The 20,137-nt window shown below is 36.7% G+C and overlaps 1 protein-coding gene across 1 annotated transcript in view; it reads left to right on the top strand.

Annotated features, from left to right (window-relative positions):
- LOC117134650 (polypyrimidine tract-binding protein 1-like) overlaps nt 1-11,180 on the top strand; it is a 16,301-nt gene extending 5,121 nt beyond the window's left edge. Inside the window, exons 2-5 of the mRNA XM_033294029.1 lie at nt 5,365-5,457; nt 9,295-9,511; nt 9,846-9,923; nt 9,985-11,180. Of these exons, the coding sequence (XP_033149920.1) occupies nt 5,365-5,457; nt 9,295-9,511; nt 9,846-9,923; nt 9,985-10,117 (521 nt within the window). The 3' untranslated portion in view covers nt 10,118-11,180. The remainder of the gene's footprint in view (nt 1-5,364; nt 5,458-9,294; nt 9,512-9,845; nt 9,924-9,984) is intronic.
- The last annotated feature ends 8,957 nt before the right edge of the window (nt 11,181-20,137 follow it).

The following is a 20,137-nucleotide window of genomic DNA, read 5'->3' on the forward strand; positions in this document are numbered from 1 at the left end:
TTTTATATTTCATTCATTGATTAAAAAAAATGCATATATATTAAAGCTAAAATTTTAGCTTGTAAATGAAGTAAAGCGCTGCCCTTTTTAATGGCAATTCAGCGACAAAAAGCTGCTTGATAAGAATTTAAATAAATACAAGCTGGCAAAGTATTGCGTTTGAGCTGATAATTATATATTTATTTAATGTCGATAAAAGAAAAGGATTACAAAAAATATATAAAATTTAATTTAAAAATTATTTAAAATTATGTTTTCGTTTTTAGATTTTATAAACTTATAGATTGGATAGAGTGTTAAACAGACTCAACATTCGTTGCAAGCATTGGGGAAAACCCAATCAGGTCTGGGTTAGTGTTAATTATTAATGGTTAAAAAAGTTAAAATATATCTTTTACTAATACAATCAGAGGCCTCTGTGTTGATAACAGAGTAAAGTCTGTTGTTATTCCTTTAGCTGCTTTCCATAGCTCACACTTGTTAATTGGCCTGCCTGGCTTAAAGTTGCTATAAACTGAACAGTAACTTAGCTTAACTAGCGCAAGCTTTAGCTTAAAGTAAACTAAACTCAGCTAGCTGCTAAGTAATTATCGTAGGCTTAAATACACTCCAATTGTTGTTGTATTTTCATTTCTATTTAATTTTGCACTTGACTTGGCTGTCAACTTTTAGCTTAAATTTCATTTTAAAGCTTGAAGTGCAACTTGTGCTTAATTTCTGTCAGTGTTAAACTGACTATGCAGGCACTCACAGCTTAGCACAAAGCACATGGCACTCATCCTGCTACACACACACAAGCACACACACATGCAACAAAAGATTGAGTGCGGAAGTGCATAGCTATAAAAATGTCCATTTATTTAGTTATCATTGCGCTTGTTGCTGTTGTCATTGTGTGCGTGTGTGTGTGTATGTGTGGCCAGCTATCTCTTGTTGCACTAGCTGTCTGCCTGTCTGTGCGTCTGTCTCTACGTCTGTCGCTCTAGCTTGCATATGTAAAGTTGTTGCTGCCTTTTACAATTGAAATAAAATTTACTTGTGACTTTTGGTTGCTTGTTGTTTTTAGTTGGTTGAGTGGTTTGGCTTGCTGTACGTATGTATGTGCGTGTGTGTGTGTGTGTGTGTTAGTGGCTTTTGGTATTGTCTTCTGGCATGTCTGTTTGCCAAATGAATTTAACTAACTTTGTAAACTTAATGGGGTTTGCTATTTGAATTGCTTGCCCTACAAAAAACTTACCCTATGTGCCACACACACACACATACACACACACACATGTGTGTGCTGCTTTATAGCATTTGCTTTTGACTTTTCACTTACGCTGCATAATTCTTGTGTGCGCCGCTTCGACTCTAACTGCAGTTGCTGTTTGTTTTATTTAATTACCAAAATACTTCGATTGCGGCCGCCTGCAGCAGTTTGTTAGCTCTGCCAAGTGTGGCGCATAATTGCCGCATAATGGATTTGTTGCCACAACAATTGCTAGCCTCGCTCTCTCTCTCTCTTTCTCTCTGTTGTGTGCTGTGTCGCTTTCATTTTTGTGCTGCAACAGCAGAAAACACAACGCACAAAGCTCGAAAACAACTTTACACACATGAAGGCAAAACAATGTTAAGTCTGTTGTCGCTTTTGTCTCTCTGGTGACACAAAACGGTTTGTTTGCGGCTTGTTTACCCACATTAGCAACTCTCTATGTGTGTGTGTGTGTGTGCTCGACGCTTTGTTTGCATGCAAATGCATTTAATTTGAGTTTAAATACCCAAATATAAACTTGCGCCAAACAAACTCAACCACAAGAGCCCAAGCAACAACCACACACACATTTACTCACTTACACACACAACTACAGCTGCTGCTCAACTGTTTGTCTCTGTGTGTTGTCAGTCAGCTTATCGCTTGGCAAGTAAACAAAAATTTGTCAAACGCATTAATTGCTGCAAAAATTATTGTTACAGCTTGAGTTGAGTTGAGCGCATAGCCACAGTGGGCTAAGCACAGCTTAAAGCAACTAAGCTAAACAATAAATCCTATCAGCAGCTCGTTAGCCACACTAACTGCAGTCAAGAGCATGGCCAACTGTTGGCAGCTGTCTGCACTGCTAATAAAGCTTCGATTGCTAAGCGTGTAAAAGCAAACGAAGAAAAGTAGCGAAGCTAGTCGCAGCAGCTTGTTAAATGTACGCGTATCATACGCCCTGTTGCACACAGAGCTGCGCAGCAAGCAATGTCGATAAGCTGAGCGCACTTAAGCGTCTTATTATTAGCTGTGGCACGACTTCAGCACTCGTGCCAATAGATTTAGATAAACTCTGGAGCGTCAGTTCAAAAAAAAGGGCGAGCAATCAGCTAAATGGCAGCGCTAAAATTTTATGAAATAACCTTTGAATGCCCAAGCTCTAAGCAAAAACCGCATCAATGACACTTTAAGCAAGTTGTTTGTATGTGTGTGTGTGCGACAAACACGCAGCGCCTTTTGTTATGTTAATGGCAACAAGCACATGAAGGACACGTAGCCACAATTTACACATGACGCGGGCGCTGGCAAAACGGCCACGTAGCAAATTCCTGCACTTCAATCATGGCAAGACCCACACACACACACACACACAGACACAAAAGGTGTTAGTCTAACGGCTTGTTGTTGCTATGGCTGGTACTGATATTTGTCTATAAAAGCTGTTTGCATATCAAATAATAAAAATGGCAGCAACGCCTCCCACACACACACACACAGAGAGACGCGCACTTCAAACGTTTACACTTAGATTGATCAAGCCGCAGCGCAGTGTGTGTGGGAAAAAAAGAAATATACGCACGTCTATGAGCCAAAGCGTTAACCCTTGCCTTGATAGACATTTTATTAGTTTTGACAGCGCTTTGTTGTTGTTGTTGCTGCTGTTGTTGTTGTCGCTTGGGCTTGGGCAACTCAATTGAGCTCAGCTCAGCGTTCGACCCGACCCGACTCAATGCTCGGCTACGACTTCAACTCTGACTCTGACACGCTCTTTAGACACTTGACACATGCCGCATGACTAATTCCGTTTGGGTGCGCTCACAATGGACTAAACACAAAAACTGTTGCCTATTTTTTTGGGCATTTGATTTTTTTTTCCCTTCGCCTTTCCATGTCTTTGCACCGCTTTGCATACACAATAAAGACTTAATCAGTCTGCAAATCGTCTGGCAACACACACACACACACACACATATTGCTACATATTGATGCTAATGTGTGTGTGTGAAATCCGCTTATGTAATTGTAATGGCGTGCTAAAAATTTATATCATTGGCACGAAAATATTGTTGAAACGTGTTTAATTGAATTTTTATGAGCGCTGCGTGCTGCGTGATTTCCCAAATAATTTCATAAAATTTTATGCGCGCTCTCAACGCAATTTGACAAAGTGCCAGCACCAAAAAAAAAGGCAAAAAGGGCTGCCCAAATGTTCGCCAAATCAATTCAAATGAATTTGTACATAATTCAAGCATATTTTTTGTGCTTGTTGCTGCTGCCGCCAGCTAATGTGGCCATAAACAGTTTGTCGATGGGGCCAACTATATAATATTGATGATATGCAAAGCACATGCCGCCAACTTAAGCTACAGCTTGTGCTTTAAGTTGTATATATGCATTTAGCGACGGACGATGGCGTCTGCAATATTTTTTCATCTGGAATATGCTCAAGCAGACGACTAATGGGCCGCCAGGGAGCGAGCGAGCAAGCGAACGCCAAAAAGTATGCAAACATATTCAAAGTTAGCCGCATGGCTGTACAAATAATGCTAAATCTTTTTTGCGATAATAAATTATTATAAAGTCTGTCTGTGTGCCAGCCAAGTGGGCGTGGCATGGCGGCTACTTACTGTAGCCCAGAGCAACCAGCAGATGCTGCTGCTGCTCATACGCCCCGTTGACTGTCAAGTTTGTAATGCTGCCAAAGCTGTAGCTGAAACCGAAACTGATGCACTGCAAGTTGCTGCTCGGCCAGCCTGCAGCTCAATATGCTTCACTGCCAATGGGCTGCAGATACAAGTGCGAGAGCTTTGGTCGCTCGCTCGCTTCGCTTGCTTTATTGCTGGCAATTGCTGCTTCAGAGCTGCAGCCAATTTCTTCTTCGCTAGCAAACGAAATTTTTGTGTTCGCTGCTTGTGCATAAGTCAAGTTTTTGCGCTTTCAACGTGTGCAGCCAAACAGAGAGAGAGAGAGAGAGAGAGAGTGAGAGAGCGACAAGCAGCCAGTCAGCCAGTCAACTGTATAAAATGGATTTACTGCCAACTGTTGAACTATGCGTCGTTCCCGCACTATTTACTACCTGCATTTCTATTGCTACTTTTGTAACTTGTTAGCGCAACGTAGCCGTAGCCGTAGTCGTAGCCGTAGCATTGCCCTCACTTTAACTGCTGCCAGAGCTCGGTTTGCTTTATTTTTGCGCTCTCTTTGCACTTTTTGGACTGCTAGTTGAAAATTTACTTTTCGCATTATTCGATTTGTTGTCTTGGGCAACCGAGGGCGCCTGCACTTTACATTGTTTGCATTGTGTGTGCCAAGTGTGGGGTTGGGGGCGACCTTTTAGCTGCTGCTCTAGCCAACTATTTTTTAAGCTTGATGGCAATTTGCGCCCTGCTGCAAATTTGCCGCTGATTGGCTACACACGTAGTGGAGACCAAGGGCGTGAGAAATTTGTGTGCAGCTGTCAAAGCAAAGTCCAAGCAAATACTTTGTGTGCTGTGGACTTGGCCTTAAAGTTGCTTAAAGCAAAGTTGTGTGAGTGTCGCCTGCCGCGCGTAAGTAAAGTCATAAAATGCAATTCAATAACCGCCGCCGTCGACTACAACTTGTCAGACAGACAGTAAAATAAGCCTTAAAAACTGCGCTGGCTGCAGACCAAAAAGCTAAAGTTGCTCGTAAAAAATATATATATGTGTGTGTGTGTGTGTGTGGCAGAAACTTATTGAGCTAGTTATGAGTTTTCGGTACATGATACTAACGGCAACGGCAACGGCAGCGGTTTCTTTTTTGGAGGCAATAATATCGCAGCGCAAGCACCTGCGAGGCGCCACCGCAAGGCGCAGCCATAACCCAACCGCTGCCAACAGTTTCGTGTACGTTATGGCTTTTTGGTTATGCATGTGTGTGTGTGCGTGTAAAAGTTTCGTGGCAACATTTGCTCATTGCATAAAACACTTGCAGCATTAAACTGCAAACTGAACTGAGCTTTGGACGCCAACTTAAAGTCAAGCAACAGAGTTGCAAACTCCCAAATGTACTGCTCTATATATCTGGCTTAGTTTATATATACACTATATATAGCTTTAATGACTGTTGGCATGCTTATTAATATATATTATATATATTTGAATTCACAGGTGTATACGGCGATGTGCAACGTGTAAAGATTTTGTACAACAAAAAGGATTCGGCGCTTATACAAATGGCAGAGCCACAACAAGCTTATTTGGGTAAGTACCGCCCCCCACCCCTCACCCACTCACGTTACAAACAAAACAAGTAATGAAAAATCTGTGCTGCTGCTGCTTTTCATAGGCGAAGCCCAAGCCATTTGCCATTTTGCAATTTGCAGCTTGTTTAAAATGAGAAATTCCAGCAACATGAAATTCCAAACCGTGCTGTGCATACCTTTGTTGCATAGCTGCAACTTGCTGCCGTTTCGTTGTTGCAGCAAACAAAATATATTAATAATATAAATTGTTAAAGCTGCTGCTGTGCCCACAAATGGAGTAAGAGCTGCAGCTGCTGCTGCTGCTGCTGCTGCTGCTGGCATAAATGAAATTTCATAAGCGCTTTATTACCCAACACCTGCAGCCCCCAACTGCAATAAAGGCCAAGCGAAAAAACGCTGCGCTGACCCAGCCATGAACTGTTGCTCAGCGGGACATGCCAATCATTTTATTGCATTTATCTGTGTGCACTTTGGCATTGTCAGCGGCGCCTTTGGCTGTGTGCGGCGCATTAAACGAAATGAATATCGACGCGCGCAATGCGGAGGCGTTAAAAGAGCCAAATTCCATTTTATTACAAGCAAACAAAAGCAAACCAAACGGTGGCGGCGGCGGCGTTGACAGCGACAGTCGGCAACAATTCGATTTGCTTTTATTTTATTTAATACACAGCATGCGCATGTGTGTGTGTGTGCGTGTGTGTGTATAAAATTCACAAAAGCTGTCAAAGCTCTGTGTATCGTTTGCTTAATTGAAAACAGCAGCAAACTCAACGCTGTCAATATCTTGTTAAGCAAAGGCCATTAAGTAATTGCAATGCGCATACGCAGCGTTGGTGCTAGCAGTTTTAAGCCGCTTTACACTACCGCAAGCTGCTGCCGCTTAAATGCTTAACAAATAATTTGCACATATGCGTGTAATGTGCAGTTGCAGCTTTGTCACATTTATTAAAATACTTTAAAAATAAATTGCACACGCATTAAAGCCACTGCCAGGCGATCGATTTAATTAAAATACCAAAGAGCAGCAGCGGCAGCAGCAGCAGCAGCAGCAAAAAATGCATATTAATAAATATGAAAATGTTATTTTTTAACAGCAGCGCAGCGCGCGTGTAAATACAATCAAAGCTGCAGCTGCAAGGCCGCTTAAAAAAAATAATAATAAAATGATGGCAGCAAAGAATGCGCGTCAGTGCCAATTAAAATATTTAAATGCACGAAAAACTTTAGTTAACATTTATTTAATTTGGTTTAAGCTAAACAGCTTGAGCGTTTTGTGCTGCAACGTGGCGTATGCGCTATGTACATGCATTAAATAGTTTGAGAGTGCTGCAAGCCAAAGCTATTCGACAAGCAAATTATTGCGGCACACACACACACACACACATGCGCGCACACATATGCTCGAGGGCTGTGAAAATATTAATGGCACATAGACTACTAATGTGCCGCGAGGGTTGCTAAATGGCAAACACTTCCGGTTTCACTGCGTCCAGCACAGCCAACTGAACTTTACTATGTGTGTTTGCTTGTGTGTGTGCTGCTTGGTGAGTGCGCACTTATGCACTCATAAAATATTAACAAATTCATTCGTTACACTCGCCCAAAAATTGTTCGCTTCCAACTCTGTGCACAGCACAAAAGACGATTACCGAAACGACAGACAACTGACCCACCCACCCAACCACTTGCCCACTACCACCACCACACCCATGTCATGCATATGAAAGTGTCTCCTTTGGGCCGCTACAAAATACGACTACAATTGCACACTCAGCATACGAATTACAGCGTAAAGGCGCAAAAAACTTTTGTAAATGAAGTCGGCAGGGCTGGGCTGGGGCCAACTCAATTCGAGTGCTAAACAAAGTGCGACAGCAATCAAGAGGCCCCCCAAATAGACAAAAACACTATGAAAAAACAATAAGCAGTGGGCGTGGCTACACATGAGTTTTTGTTTCAGGCAGCTTAAGGTGTAGCATGTGGCAATATACATATATTATAATGTCGAGTGGTTGGAGTTGCAGTGGATTAAGTTCTGCTGTGTGCAACTTATTACAAACTATGGACACAACTTTCACACACACACACGCACACGCAAAGTTACACGCTCTGACGACCTCTTGGGGAATTTTTGCGTAAATAAATTGTTTGCTATTTTGTTATACAAATTACTGCAAAATATTTGTGGCAACCGCAGTTCAATACACAGTTAAAGCTTATGGCTGATTAAGCATACGCCATGGTATTCAAATTTGCAGTACACTTAACTCTGACGCTGTTTTTGTAAATTAATTAATACGCAGCAAGTTACTTGTCTATCAGACTTAAGGCAGCTTCAGCATTTCTGCTTTTGTTTCTCTGAGTTTAACCCACTTCAAGCTTAAAAGTAAGCAAATTCTTAAGCGCCAAGTCATATTTGGGGCTTTTTTTTGGGGCTTTTGTTTGCTGCTCAGCTGTGCGTGCAATTTTTTCAAGGGTTGTCATTTGAAAAATGAATAAAAGGTTTTTAACATTTTTAAATATTTTGTATTGCCAAGTCGCACATTTTTAGCTAAGCAACTTGCTTTGTTTTACAGTTTTGAGTTTGTTGCTTGGCAAGTTAATAATGATTTGTTGTTGTTGCTGTTGCTGTTGCTGCTGCTGTTGGTCAGGCTGGTAATTAAAACTTTAAGTTACTTTTTGAGTTGGGCCTTGCTTGCTCCAAAGCCACGAGCGCAGCTGCAGCGCCACAGCAGTTGATAGGCAAAGTTGGTCTTGCCTTTTGGCTAGCGACGCGACGTCGTCTCTCGCCTGCACATTAATCTTTATTACAAGTGTTTGTCACACAGACGCACGCACATAAAGTATACGACGCATGTGGCAGCAGCAGAAGCGTTTGTCACTCTGCCGCTTTTATTTTACAATTTATTATTTTCAAGCCTTATTTTTGCGTCTGTCGTTTTGTTGTTTTTTTTCTGTAAAATCATTTAATCCATTAGGCAAACAATAAACGGCTGAGTAAGCATATTATTTTACAATAAAACATAAAGCAAACTTCGCTGCATGACAACTGTGCGGCGGGAATGATAAAATGTTATACAATTTATTAAAAATAATGCAGAGCCATATACAACAAGCCAAAGGACAAGTGCAGGCTTAGCCCCAGCATGAGTTGGCTAAAAGTAGAAAATGTAGCAAAAAGTAGATTTAATAAAAATGTAATCGAAATTGAAATCGAATACGAGTGAGATAGAGCTACAGTTTGAAAATAGCAAATGTTTACTATTTACTGTTTACTTCGTTTAACTGCATGTGCAGCCGTTACACACCCCCAACCCCACCCCCTACCCGTGTAACTGTAAACTGAACTGAGCCGCAGGTGTTATGACTATTGAGACTATGAGAAATAAGCGGTGGCTGCTGCTGCTGCTGCCATTTGAGAAGATGCTAAAAAGTATGAAGCAGCAACAACAACAAACGAGTTGAAGTAAAAGACAGCAGGATGCCTCCATTTTGTTGCTACTGTTTGTTGGGCAATGCTTTTTATGGCGAGTCATTTGCTTGTAAATCACCAAAGGCAGACGACATTGATAAAGTTGCAGTTACATTTTAGTATGTAAATATTTGCTGCTGCCTCAGTCGCTGCCTCAGTCGCTGTCGCAGTCGCTGCTGCTGCCTTTGGCCGCTCGAAACGTAGCAGAAATACAATTTTATGGCTTGTAGCGCAGCATATAAATTGCATTTACACATGTGAGCACACACACACCCACACACACACAATCATATGTTAGCAAAAGTTTTGCTACTAAATTCATGCATTTGTTTTTAACGTTTTGCTTTTCGATATTTTTTGCAGCCATGTCTCACCTTGATAAATTACGTTTATGGAGCAAGCCAATACGTGTCATGGCCAGCAAACATCAGGCCGTCCAGCTGCCCAAGGAGGGACAGCCCGACGCCGGACTGACTCGTGACTACTCACAGAATCCATTGCATCGCTTCAAGAAACCAGGCAGCAAGAACTATCAAAACATCTACCCGCCATCGGCGACACTGCATTTAAGTAACATTCCGTAAGTAGAAGCTCCCAACCAATGCAAAACTTAAGCGTTTAAAGCAACAGCTGAACAGCTGCTCCTGCTGCTGCTGCTCTTAGTTTATATGTCGTGAACAGGCAATTACAATTATCGTTATGAGGCGCACCACCCGCTATGCGCCAAATATGACAAAGTATCCCGCCAGGTTCAGCAGCAGCAGCAGCAACGAATTTATGTGGCTGTTGCTGCTGCCGCCTGCTGCTCGTTTATGCATTATCTATAGACTCTATAGATATCGATATCGGGGGCACAGCATGCCAATTTAGCAACGATAGCTGTTAATTTGAATTTATATTTGTTCGCTTTACAGCGCATCCTGCACTGAGGATGATATCAAAGAAGCCTTCACCTCCAACAGCTTTGAAGTAAAAGCATTCAAATTTTTCCCGTAAGTTTACTGCGCTGCTCAGCACTTTAATTGTTTGTTAACTGTTTCGCTTTACTTATAGTAAGGATCGCAAAATGGCGCTGCTGCAGCTTTCGTCGGTGGAGGAGGCAGTGCTGGCGCTTATCAAAATGCACAATCATCAGCTATCGGAATCCAATCATTTGCGTGTGAGCTTCTCCAAGTCGAACATCTAGGATCCGAGCTCGAGTCAGGCTCACTGAGCTTGACTGAGTGCCAACAGCAGCTACGGCTATAGGCTAAGGCAGCATCTCTTTTGGCAGCAACAGATACAATCTTTATATCGTAGTACAAGCGGCGTGCAGGGCTATCGCCACAGCCACTACAACAGCAACAACTGAAAGCAACCCCCCGAGACCCAACAGCAGCAACAGCAACAGCAACAATCGATGCATGAGCTAATAGCAATTAATACAGAAAGCAACCACAAGAAATTCTTTTAAACACACACAAAGTCTATTTACTGTTTTCTACACACAAACACAAACAAATTCTAAAGCTTAATAAAAAAAAAGGCAGCAATTTATTCAAATACGAGTTTATCAAAGTGCAACATGCAATTAGCAATAAACAGTTACAGCCCTCTCTCTAAAACAATCAAGCGACGTCGTATAATCATAAGCTTAAAGTTAATACTATAGTCTATAAGTTTCACACTTGCATTGCATAGAAAGAGAAAAACAATCAACTAAACTAAACTAAAACTAAACTTAAGTGCACACCGTACTGTGTTTTGATTTTAAAAATATGTCAGGCAACAACAACCAACCAACAAATTGTATAAATTGCGCAAAGAAATCTTTTGTTAAACAATGAAATAAGCGAAAAAAACACAAATATAAGTATATATAAAATCATTGTGTGCGAGTATTTACTGTTATTATATGATATTTTAAGTGATTAATTGATAATCCCCCCTGATTTATTATCGAGAGCAACAAATGAGAACTTAAATTGCAAAACAAAAATCGCATTTAAGCAGTTTTTAAACAAAGTTTTTGTCGTTTTGTTAGTGGTACGCGTAAACTTAAAAAAAAGCAAAAAACAAACTAAAAATAAACATAAAATACTATGGGCACTCAAAATGTATTAAATTCATATTAAAAAAAAAACAATTGAATATACGTGCGTTTGAAGCGATCGCATTATTATAAGTACGCCCTTCGATTAGCATTAATATTAAAATTTAAAATACACACAAAGCAAACAACAAAAAGAAAACAGAACAAATTTAAATGACAGTTGAAAAGAAAACGATATATATATATATGAAAATAAACACGTACGTAAAAACCTTTCTGTGTGTGTGTATATGTAAATGTTGTTAAATTAGCAAAATATATATATATGCGATATACACGGATTAATTGAGATATATGTACATGCATACAATTTAGTATTTGTATATGAAGAAACTACAGCAACAACAAAACTTGAAACAGGAATAAAAACAAATTTTTAAGCTAAAGTAAAATCTCAAAAATCGTAATTATATTTAGCACTAAGCATACCAATATGAAAAAAGACATATAAGTGTTTTTAGCAAACAAACTGAGCAAAAAAAAACGTGCAAAAAAATAAAAAAAAAATGAAAAGAAAAAACCAAATGATTTTTTGATAATTTTACAAAAACCCCACACGAACACACACACGCACACAGAAACATAAACACAAACAGACTTGCATTACATTAAAAAAAAAACACAAACATACAAAAAAAAAAAAAATAAATGTTTTAGTAATACAATCAGAGGCAGTGAAATTATTTATACGTTGGCGCAAAAGAACAAATTACAAAACAAACAAGTTTAATAAAAATATATAAAAAAGATAATTGTAATTGTAACTGATATGGATTTTAGTTATAAGTTTAAGTAGCAGTGATCGTAATTTAAAATTAATAATTAATACAAATGCTAAATTTTTGAATATAATTATAGAAACAAAAAGAAAGCAAACAAAACAATGATGAAAACGTGTACGAAAAGCAACAGTAAAATATTATAAACAAATGAAATTGTAATATTAATAAACATACGGTATTTACAAATACAGTTATCGAACAACAAAAATCACAAGCAGCCGCTGATTGATATATAAAAGTAAATACATTGAATGGTAAAGTGACCAGCACACACACATAACTAAACTCAAATCCATACACAAACACACACACACACTCAAACTCAAACCCAAATGCTTAAAGTACATTTTGAATACCAAACTCTAGAGTTTCATGTATACATTCTATTCTTACTTAAAACTAACTTAATGCTAATTAACTTAACTTATTAACTTATGCTCTATGTCTATGCCTATATCTATGTCTACTATATACATATTTATATATACATATATAGATGCAAATGTATTACAATATACTCTTATATACACGTTTTGTTAACGCATCGACTTCGATACAAGGTAAATGCAAAATGATACTAAACATAATGATATCAAACCCACGACTGCTAGAATTTCAAATGATAACTATTGACAAATCAAAACATAAAACAAAAACAAAACACAATTTCATACAAGTATTTCAAAGAAATCTCTACTTAACTACAAATACAACAAACGAATATGTGAAACGTTTAAGCAAATTATATAAGGAATGCAAACAAATACACACACACACACATACACACACAGATTCCCCAAATGCATAGTCAAAGGCTGTTGCTCCTTGACATATGCAGCGTAATCAAATATTTAGCCCAACGATAATATATAGTTACCATATGCGCAACAGCGAGTTTATGTTGATATTGAAGAACACACCGATAATGCAGCCGCAATTTTCATAGAACAACTTAAAGATATAGAAATAGTAAGTGAACTCTAATACAAAAGTATTACTTTAATCGAGTAGCAAATCACACACACACAGACACACACACATACATACAAATGTCATTTAAGAATTTATGAACAGCTTGAATACAAAGGACACCTCAAGCGCTGATTAGCAGCAACTCAAGCAAAAATAAATATTAAGTGTAATAGCAGAAATGTTTTAGCTTATCGAGAGTTGCACGTTTGAAGCGATTTTACCAAAAAAAAACAAAACAAAATACAAATTGCATATACAATTGAAGACTAAGTATTGAACATTATCTCTGTGTGCGCATAGGTAAAGCAAAAATAAATAGGAATCAGAATTGATAGGCATGGTAAGCTTAACTACTAATGCTACATTTACAGTTAGAGGCTGCATATGTATATGTGACAATGTGTGTACTATATGTAATTGTAGCTTTAAATTAGTGAAAACGTTTTATGTTTTATGTGCAACATATACATACATATACTTACTTATACATCAACAGAAACATATCAACAACATTTGATACATACATATGATTAAAAGTATGAGCAGTTCGACACACACACACACACACACACAGACAAACAAACACACACATATACAAACACCTAAACCAATTGCAAGAGTCCAGCCTAATTATTTGAGTCACAGCAGCAGCAGAATTCGATAGCAGCTAGAATTGTGTATTTAGAAATTAAGATTTATCGAATGCAAGCATAACTAAAATTATTTTAAGCAAAAACCGGACCGAATCGGACCGAATCGTATCGAATCGTAAGCGAGGTATCGTCGTCGTCATCGTCGTAGACTGTGAGTCATACTAGAAGAAAGGGGAGAAAGCATAGAGAATTTGTTAAATATTTTGCCAACGCATAAAGACATTAAAAACAAACAAAAAAAAAAACGATAAAGAGAAATCAAATTTAATGCATAATTTGTATAGTTACAGCATAATTTTTTAAGCAATTTATTTGCATTGTTTTTTATATAGATTTTTTGTGTGCTCATTAAACAAATATTTTACTTAGCGTAAATTTATGTGTGTGCAGATTTTTTAGCAAATAAATGGAATGAGGTACATTTTTATTGTTGCTGCGTTTGTTTGCTACAATTGCAGTTACTTTATTTTTAATTGTTTACAAACGCAGGCGAAATCCCCCGTAATATAAAATGATATATATATATATATAAATGATATATATACCATATAGCTAGAGAAATCTGTGTTTTATTAACAACTTGCTTCATTCATTCGCATTGAGTTGACATATACACACACACACACTTACACTCATACATACTTAACTTGAAACAGCAAAACAGACAGAAGTTCCTACTTTTTAGTGAATATGCAAAATGCTAAAGCAAAAACAAAGCAGCAGTGAATTAAATATACATTACAAGTAATAGAGACAAATGCAACATAAACAACAAACAATTTCATTTTCTTTGTTGATTTGTTACGATTTGTTTTGCTTTTGGCTTTCTGTTCTTTTTTTTATTAACTACTGGCCTCCTGACTTAAGCAAACTTAATGCGCGACTTAACTCAAAATAATGGCAAAAAAAAATTCAACTAGGGTCCAAGTTTTAAATATATAACGAAATTAACTTAAAAAACAAAAAACTAAACGAATATCATTCACTGAACTACAGCTGAATGGGCTTTTGATCTGCCTGATTCGGTTGTTTCATTGAATTTGGTACCCAATTTTTCGAATCTAACTGCTACTCTCTACCCCCCACCCCCTACCCTTGATCCTTGATACTAGCTTACTACACACGCACACACTAACACACTTACACACTGTCAGTTCTTAGAGATATGCATACTTATACACACATATATATCCTTGATTCTTAATTAACTACTAAAGATACTTACTTACAAAGCCATGCAAAACAATCAAAAAATCAAACTTGAAAAAATCAATTTGTTAAAATGAACTTTTTTAAATTTACACCAACCACTAGTATTTGTGCTCTCTAATTGTACAACTTACGCGTAACGGTAAATTCAATAACATAAAAGAAAACAAACAAAAGAAAAAAACAAAAAAAAACGTAATAAACAGTAATAAACATTTTAAGCTCTAAAAAGAAAAACAAACAAAAATGTTTAAGTAATGCAAAGATTTTCCTCACCAAATTTTACTGCAAATCTATTATGTGTATTGTATATAAAAACGAAAACAAAACAAAATTTCAAGAAATGAACAACAAAATAAAGTAAATTCATATATTTAAATGCATGCAGACAGATGTATGAATCAAGCAGCAGCTACGCGACTCCAATTCAAAAAACAAAAATAATAATAATTATAATAAAAGAAAACAAAATTATACACTTTTTTCGATTTTCACATGCATTTTATGGCATGCAGCGAATCGACATGAAAACAAATCGAATGTGCAACAGTTGAGCAGTCTATATGCTTGATAAGCAATGAAAAGTGAATTGCAGCTAAACTAAAAATACTAAAAGCGTGTATAGCAGCAAGGAATATACTTCAAAACCCAATATAGAGCCAGACATAATGCATAATGAGAGATAAGCAAAATTCAAATGAAAACCAAACAAAAAACAAAATGTATTGTGCGCAGTGGAAAAGGAAATTTCAATGAGATGAATATTTGTTATGTTACAAGCATTAATTAATTATTATAATATGAATTATTATTGAAAATATTTGAGAAATAAATATGAAATAAAAATCGAATGATTTAAATCATTAAAAATCTACACAAGTGTGTTGTATGTGGTATTCTATTTCATACTTAATTTACTTACATTTATCTCTAGGCGCAGAGCTTTGAGCTTTTAAATTACGATTACTTTTTTATTAAACACGCATTATTGTTAAGTTTTTAATCATAATCATTTTATTAGTTACTCAAATTGTTAAACATAAACAATAAATAACGGACAAAACGAAATTATACACACAATTGGTTTATTTTTTCAACACTTTACACACTTTGTCATTTGTTTTTATATAAAAAAAAGGTAAGTACTAATAGTGCTCAAGTTTGTTGCTTAAGTCTTTATTTGCTTACATTTTCAATGGCCAAAATGTCATTGCGTAATAGTCCTTTTAAGCTCCAGCTCCTCCGTTATCCTTCCAATTTCAAAAGGACACGCATTTTTGTACTCCTCTTCATCCAATATATCGATTGCTATACCAGGACTTCCCAGATTAAACAAAAACATTTTTTGAAAATATTGCAAGGGGGTGAGTCGCAAAATTTGGCTCCAAAACACAAAATGCTCCTTTTCTCGGAAATTGCAAGGACTACAGCGATGTCCTTTGGTGTCCAAGTAGTGCTCATGGAGAGCTTTTAGAATATACCACTCAAAGGATGAAAGTCCTTACAGGAGCTGAGAAAATGGCCAATTTCCGTATACTGAAAATAGGCTATAACTTCCGAATCCTTGCAAGGATCAGGACGAAATTAGTGTCAAACAATTTCATTTGGAAAGCACTATCGTCCTGCAAAAGGACATCCGTATTGTCCTTGTAGTTTTGGAGAAATTGGGCATTTTGTGATTTCTAAGTTGATGGTTATGTTAAAATGATATGTTAAATAGTTATGTTAAGTGTTTACGTTTAGAAGTTATGTTAAAGCACTAAGCATACAATGTATGCTTAGTGGTTAAAGTGAGCAATGCTAACAGTTGCGCCATCTATTGCTGCTAAAAGTAATGTTAAGAGTTCTGTTAAGCGATTATGTTAACAAGTTATGTTAAAAGTGTGCAATGTTAACAGTTGCGCCATCTTCTGCATCTAATTAGAAAACAGCACTATCCTAGTTTCAAACCAGTTTTGGTTTAAGTGTCACAAAACAAAAAGCCATTGCATATTTTAAAGGGCTGCCAAGCACTGGCCATTCGCTAGAGAAAAGTGGCCATATCTCGACAAGATCAGGTCACAGCTCCAAAATTTTTAGCTTTCGGCACTCCCAGGACGAGACTCTATCGATTGCCATCAAAAAAATATGGGGTCATCTTAATGTCCATCAACTTAGAATATTTCAGCCTCAGGGCGCAAAGAAAGAGGCCAAAAAAGTGCAAAGAACACAAAATCCCTGTTTCCACCGGAACTACAAGCACGACCCGGATGTCCTATTGCAGGACGATAGCCCCTTTAAAAATGAATCGTTTGGCACTAATTTCATCCTGATCCTAGCAAGGATTCGGGAGATACAGACGTTTTTCTGTACACGAATAAAGCTGTTTTTTTCTGCTCCTGTAAGGACTTGCGTCCTTGGAGTGGTATCTTCTGTAAGCTCTCCATGAGCACTACTTGGACACCAAAGGACATCGCTGTAGTCCTTGCAGTTTCCGAGAAAATAAGCATTTTGTGTTTTTGAGCCACTTTTTGCGACTCACCCCCTTGCAATTTTTTCAGAAAATATTTTTGTGGGATTCTGTATATTTTGGTATGCAGTTCCATAGATTTGATGCTCTGGAGCACGAAACTGTATGTCATTTTGAAATCGGAAGGATAACGAAGGAGCAGGAGCTAAAAATCGATGAAATTTGGCCTTGCAAAATGTAAACAAAAATGACTTAAGCAACGAACTTGATGTAAAATTTTTGCTATTTGCTATCCTGTATATAATAGTATGACAACCAATAGATTTAATGGCCAGGAGCACGAAAATGCATGTGCTTTTGGAATTGAAAGGATAACGGAGGAGCTGGAGCTAAAACGGACTGTTTAGCAATGCGCGTTGGCCATAAAAAATTTAAACAAAAAAGACTTAAGCAAGGAATTTGTTTTCATTTATGCTCTGATCTGCAAAGGGTCCAAGGGACATCGATGCGTCCTCGTAGGTTACCTGAAAAAGCCCTTTTCCTACACACCTTCAATAATAACAAATTAATTGTTTTTGTTGCATTATATATTGTTAATTGGTTTATTTATAATAATTTACAATTGATCAGTCTTAAAACTAAAATTAAAGGCATTACAACATATTGATATATAGCTATTGACTATGCAACTTTAAAACAATCGAACTTATAATAACTACATTTAAATAAGAATAATAGCTTCAGCAGTTCTAGCATCTATTGTTGTTCCTTTTGCCGCCGATTAGTGATGTTGTAATCCTCAGCACAGATGGCTCCGGCACTTCATTAAACTGTAAACAGCTTCCACTGCTTTCCGGAGTGCGAGTAACTCAGTTGATGAAGACAGCTGACATTGGTGGCAGCTCCCAACACTTTGGCGGGCGCCGCAGGCCATCGCGTGTAATGTTGTTCTGAATGAGCTGGACAGACTGTCAACTGGAGTTACACCAATAACAAAAGTTTGTTACATCAATAACAACAGGTTTGTCTAACTTTGAGAAGCTATAACTCTGCTATAAATAATCCGATTTAACTGTTGTATACTATTTTAGAACGGCGTTGCAAACACATTTTAAATTAGCAAACGTTTAAATGCTTTAAAAAATTATTTAGTAATGTAATGCGCAAAAGAGTAAAAAAATAACACAACTTTCTATTGATACGCCGTAATTCAGCGAAATTGCATCCGATTGCGGAGTTTATGCATTGTTAGACTCGTGGGATGCATAAGAATAAAACTGCCATTCAAACTTGCAAAGTCTAAGATTTTCGATATTTTGGGATTGACTATCAAATACCAATGCAATTCTCAAAATGATTGCCGCCTTCTTTCTTATCAACTTTCTAACCTTTGGGAGGCTATATCTCAGCCAAAAAAATCGCACAAAGTGTTTTCAGGCTAATTTACTCATGAGATATAAATAAACATATGCTTTGAGTTCGATAATAAAAAATGTCTGACATAGTTTATGGCAGACAACCAAAGCTGACGAGTAACTTTTGTTTAATTTCAAACTTTGCAGAGCTATAATAACTCGGCTAAAAAAATCCGATCCAAATGCTTTGTACGTCAATATGTTGTGCGTGGAAAGGCACAATTAAAAATGAATATAAGATTGGTCTCATATATTGATATGCGGTATATTAGTAAACATATCGATATAAATAGTACAAATTTTTGTGAAAATATCAATATGCTGATATATTATCGACAGAACTAGATTCGATACAGGCCTTGTTAGACTCGTGAGATGCATGAGAAAAAAACTGCATTAAAATTTTCGCTATTTTGGCAAAAAATTATGCCGTCTTGTTTTGTTATCACTTTGTAACTTTGAGAGCCAGAAAAAATCGGACTGAAGAGTGGTTTGGCTTAATTTACCTATGAGATCGTAAATAAATCTAAGCTGTTGTGTTTGATTTATAAAAAAAAATTGTTTTGACAAAGTTATGACATTAAATCCAATGCTGTAGAGCTGCTTTTTGTTTTATTTCAAATAACATGTTGTTGTTATTTATTTAACAATGTTGTTGTTGTCACAAGGGTCAAGTCCAACAGCCCAGCTCCCCGATTAAACGACCATTGTGTATGTACTTTGTTTTATTTATATGTATATATTTTCATTAAATAATGTAACATCGCTTTATTCTCACGCAAAGAACTATATCAGATTTAGTTTATGCATTTATAAGATAATGGTTTTTTATTTTATCATTATTCTGAATAAATAATAATTATAGTTTGACTTATGTATTTATTTATGTTCAATGCTGCGCTTATGCAAACACTTTTATTTCTATTCGACACTGCATTCGACATTGCTGAATTCGTAATACTCGTACGCACTGTACTTATGCATTTGCGTGTTAAGTAATTTATGTAAATTAATATGCGTACATATACAAATATGCAGCTGTATATATATTTTATTATGTATATACTTATATGTATGTTAATGTTACTATAATAACGTTAATCTTTTGTGGCAGTGGTAAATGAGAGTATTTAATTCTGTTCTGTTCTATCTGCGCCCAAGTTGCTTGTACGGCAATTACAAAAATGTTAATGAAATTACAAAAACAAACACAAAACTGAAGAACTGTTCGTCTGTTAGTATTTGATTTAGCTAAGTGGCTGCACATTTGTTCATAAGTTCAGAGAAACTGTTTATATTTTGTTGCTGTTTTTATGTATGGTGGGTTTCAAAAATCATTTCCAAATTCAATTTTGTTACAGTACATATCCGTTTGTTGTTTATACAATTATTTGTTTGGTAGTCATGCATTTGTTTATTTGTATATTTTGTCTCTATGAGAAAAATTGCCGCTAATGTTTAGTGCCATTCTTCAATTTGCAACTATACTGACTATGTATTATTATATAAGTTGCTATTATTATAATGTTTGTTTATTATTATTATTATTATTATTGCTGTTTAATAGTATGTAGCAAAATGCTGGTGGTAATATTTTGTTAATTATTTTCGCTATAATTTACTATTTTTATTTC

Source organism: Drosophila busckii, chromosome 3R, assembly GCF_011750605.1.
Source record: "Drosophila busckii strain San Diego stock center, stock number 13000-0081.31 chromosome 3R, ASM1175060v1, whole genome shotgun sequence".
Taxonomy (NCBI): Eukaryota; Metazoa; Arthropoda; class Insecta; order Diptera; family Drosophilidae; genus Drosophila; species Drosophila busckii.